General features: G+C 38.0%; 1 protein-coding gene across 1 annotated transcript; it reads right to left on the bottom strand.

Annotated features, from left to right (window-relative positions):
- Window positions 1-491: 491 nt before the first annotated feature.
- On the bottom strand, window positions 492-1724 carry LOC138711286 (uncharacterized). Its single transcript, XM_069842715.1, has one exon. It carries the CDS (start codon window positions 1722-1724, stop codon window positions 492-494), a length of 1233 nt encoding a protein of 410 aa, XP_069698816.1.
- Window positions 1725-3508: the final 1784 nt, after the last annotated feature.

Raw genomic sequence — 3508 nt, 5'->3', positions numbered from 1 at the left:
GAGTACACAGTTAAAATCCCCTCCAAACACATAAGCATCATTCAGGGAACGCATGAGATAAGGAACATCCGTTTGAAAAAATTCATTCCTCTCTTGCCGTTTATTGCTACCTGAAGGAGCATAAATATTGACAAAACCATAACCATTGAAACGTCCACAAATACCTCTACCAGAGGGAAGTTATACAACTGACTGGAAATTAATTCCAGCTCTGGTAATGAGAGCTGTACCCAACCGAGAAGTACCTAGATTCACATATGATGTATAATTATATAAGGACGAAAAATCTGCAGTGGATACCTCTTGAAGGAAAAGAATATCAACATCATGCTCTACTAAAAAACGTTTCAATGCATAAAGTTTTGTGGGCGAGGAATTATTATTGAAATTCACAGTGGCAATGCTTACAGTGATGGTCATCACGTTAGCCAATAGCAGAACAAACTTCAACATGTTGCACAATGCACGACGAGTAATCGTCGGTCAAAGATCTAGTCAACTGGACGTAATAGTGGAAATCCTAGTTTACTGCCTTCTCCTTTGTAAGGGTGCGAACGATGTTTTGGAGAATTACCGCTTTTAGCCAATTTCCTTACACCAATCTCTTGTGACGAGGACTTGTTTGTCGATCCAAGATCTTGCTCTTCTTGTTGCATTGCTTCGTTCCAATCCTCTGGAACTGATGCTTTTGCTCGCCGAGTTCCTTCAGGATCCTTTGAATCACCTGTAATAACCGGAACAACAACTTCGACAGGATTCTTCTGCCCATTGGCAGAACACTCACCAGTGTCAGATGATTCCATTGCTTTATACTTTTTCACTGGTTGCTCGTGAAGAATCTCGGATACGTCATCTGCTGAATCTGTTTCCGAGTCACCCTGTTCTATCGTCATAGTCACCGTCTTATCAGCCACTGCACTACTCTTTTGCGTTATTGAATTCTTTTGCAATGAAGTACTCTCGTGCATTAATTTTGTATCCGAAGTACCAATAGATGCTTGTTTTTCGGATAAAATATCAGTCCCATTTTCAGATGAAACACTAGTCATAGTAGGAGTTGTCACTGCTGTAGAAACACTAGGGGAAGGGATCAAGTCACTCAGTGTAAAACGTGTTCGAGATTGTATCGTCACAGGCGCTTTTATATTCCTATTAGGACAAGCTTGCCGTATATGAGCTGTACTTCCACAAGAAAAACACGTAAGTTCCTGCCCAGGGTAAGTTACATAGGCTTCGTGACCGGCTATGACAATCGACGAAGGTATGACCTTGTTTAGTACCATGTGTGTAATGCGTATACCGGTATAGACATTATATCGAAATTTTGATGACCACTTTTCATTTTCTATATGTTGCACTTTCCCATAGTTCTGTAGCACGTTTCGTATTCTTTCATTGGACACTTCCGGTGGTATGTTGAGCACTCGTACCATAACGACTTCTTCGTCTGCAGGGGTTATGTTGACTGTTACATTATCTCCATTCATAAGTTTAACGGATGATGATCCAGTATGTTGTTGTAGGTAATGTTCGTAACTAATTTTATTTGTAAGTTTAATATACACTGCATTTTGTTTCCCTACTAACTGAATCGCTTGTATTTCCGTATCTTTGATACGTAACCCTTCTTCTATCCATCTATGTATGTCAAATGCTGTCGGACGCGTTTCTTCTTTATTAAATATTGCTTTTAAAGTATTTTCCCTTTTAACTGCACTATTCATGATTCACCACAAGGTTTCGAAACAAACGCACAATGTAACACTCACGCACGGACTACGTACGACACACGATGTTACCTGCTCGGCTGTCGCCGGCAAACTTTCTACTCAACCCCTAGCCGCGTGGCAGAAATACAATAAATCCCAGCATTGCCAAATCTAGTAGTCATTGCCTCTACCTGTTGGGTTTCACCCGTTCTCAGTGTCTTTGTCGACGTGTTGTTTTATACCGTTGTGCGCTTCAATATGTCTAATTTATTCCGGCCATGATTTATGAGTGTTGGAGCAGATGATCCGCAGTCAGGCCTCCTGATACACCTGAAGATCCAGGACCATCACTACAAAAACAACAAATAACACCGTCGAAGAAACCACAATATCTTATTTGCAGAGGAGCGTAGCTAAGAAAACAAAGTGTTAAAATTGTGTCTAACGTTAGAAATTCTATCCATAAAGTAATCGAAAGTTCAGGCAGTTTAATAAGTATAAATCTTAATCACTTAACATCGGACGCAACCGGCGGAGTTGGATATATGGGCATAGAAATTAAGAATTACGGTTCACCAACTAAAGATAAAGTAAACAAATTAAAACATAATTCGGTGAGATAGACGATTTTATACGTGATTTACTTCGCCGAACAGTATGTGAACAGTACGCGAAAGAGATATCGCCAACAGCAACACCGTCCTTAGCAACCTAAATAATGACATTATTCACAGCAGTGCTTAAAAGTTTTCTAACTTACAGCAGTGAATTAAATGTGTTTAAATCACTCTACATGACAACCAACATATTAGCAATAGTAAAATGAATATATATGAACTTCTTCGCCAACAACACAGTACAAAGAAAAGCCCTACAATTTAAAATTAAATTTACATACCAGTAATGAATAAAATATTGTATAGCATACTAGAGTAAACAGATTTTATGCGTTCGTGGAAATTATCACCCAAGGCGAAGCTGATAAAATCTAACTTTACTCTTTTGTACTATAAATTCTATGACTATTCAATGATCACAGTTTCAGAAAATTTTACCACCGCAACATTCTTAATTAAGTATAAAATTCTGGAACTTCAATAACATGAGAATTTAACACTTATTATAGAAGTCTGCATTTTTTTGTTTATTTAGGCAAAACATGTTAGTGAAAATATAAATATAAAGTGTTTTTAAAATAAGTTTGTTCATTTTTATACCAATTTTGTTTTAGTAATTATAAATTAAGGTATATTTACAAAGATAATATAGTCTTTCTGAAAATCGCGGTTTCACGGAACACAGTTTGAAAAACGTTCGCAAATCACAATGACTTCAAGAATTGGCAACTCGGCTAAGGGGTTTATCCCTTGCGCGTGCCTGCAGTTAACTGGTGAAGGGGATGAGGGAAGGTCATGTTTTCGTGCGAAGTATAACCAGCTTTGAGTGAAATCAACAGTAAACAGAGAGCAGTGAACCGTCAGTGCAGTGTACCTACTTCAATTTTACGAAAGATATCCGTATAGGTTAATGTTAATAGTGTTTTATTACTACAAAACATCACATCGACAATTCAAAAGTATGAATGAAGACGTGAATTAGATACAAGGTGAGCACTAAAATGACATTATCTAGCACTAAAATTACATATGATCTATAGGCCTATATATTTGTGTGTCAATGCTCTACCTGCAAAGACGATATTCATTGCATTTACGATACAGCTGGGGCAAGCCTCCGCTGCCCCCAAGATACCTTCGCCATAACCCTTCTATACAGACGTCAAAAACCAACATAATGCA

Source organism: Periplaneta americana, chromosome 12 (assembly GCF_040183065.1).
Source record: "Periplaneta americana isolate PAMFEO1 chromosome 12, P.americana_PAMFEO1_priV1, whole genome shotgun sequence".
NCBI lineage: Eukaryota > Metazoa > Arthropoda > Insecta > Blattodea > Blattidae > Periplaneta > Periplaneta americana.
Note: the sequence above shows the minus strand (reverse complement) of the source record. Positions and strands in the feature narration are given on the sequence as shown.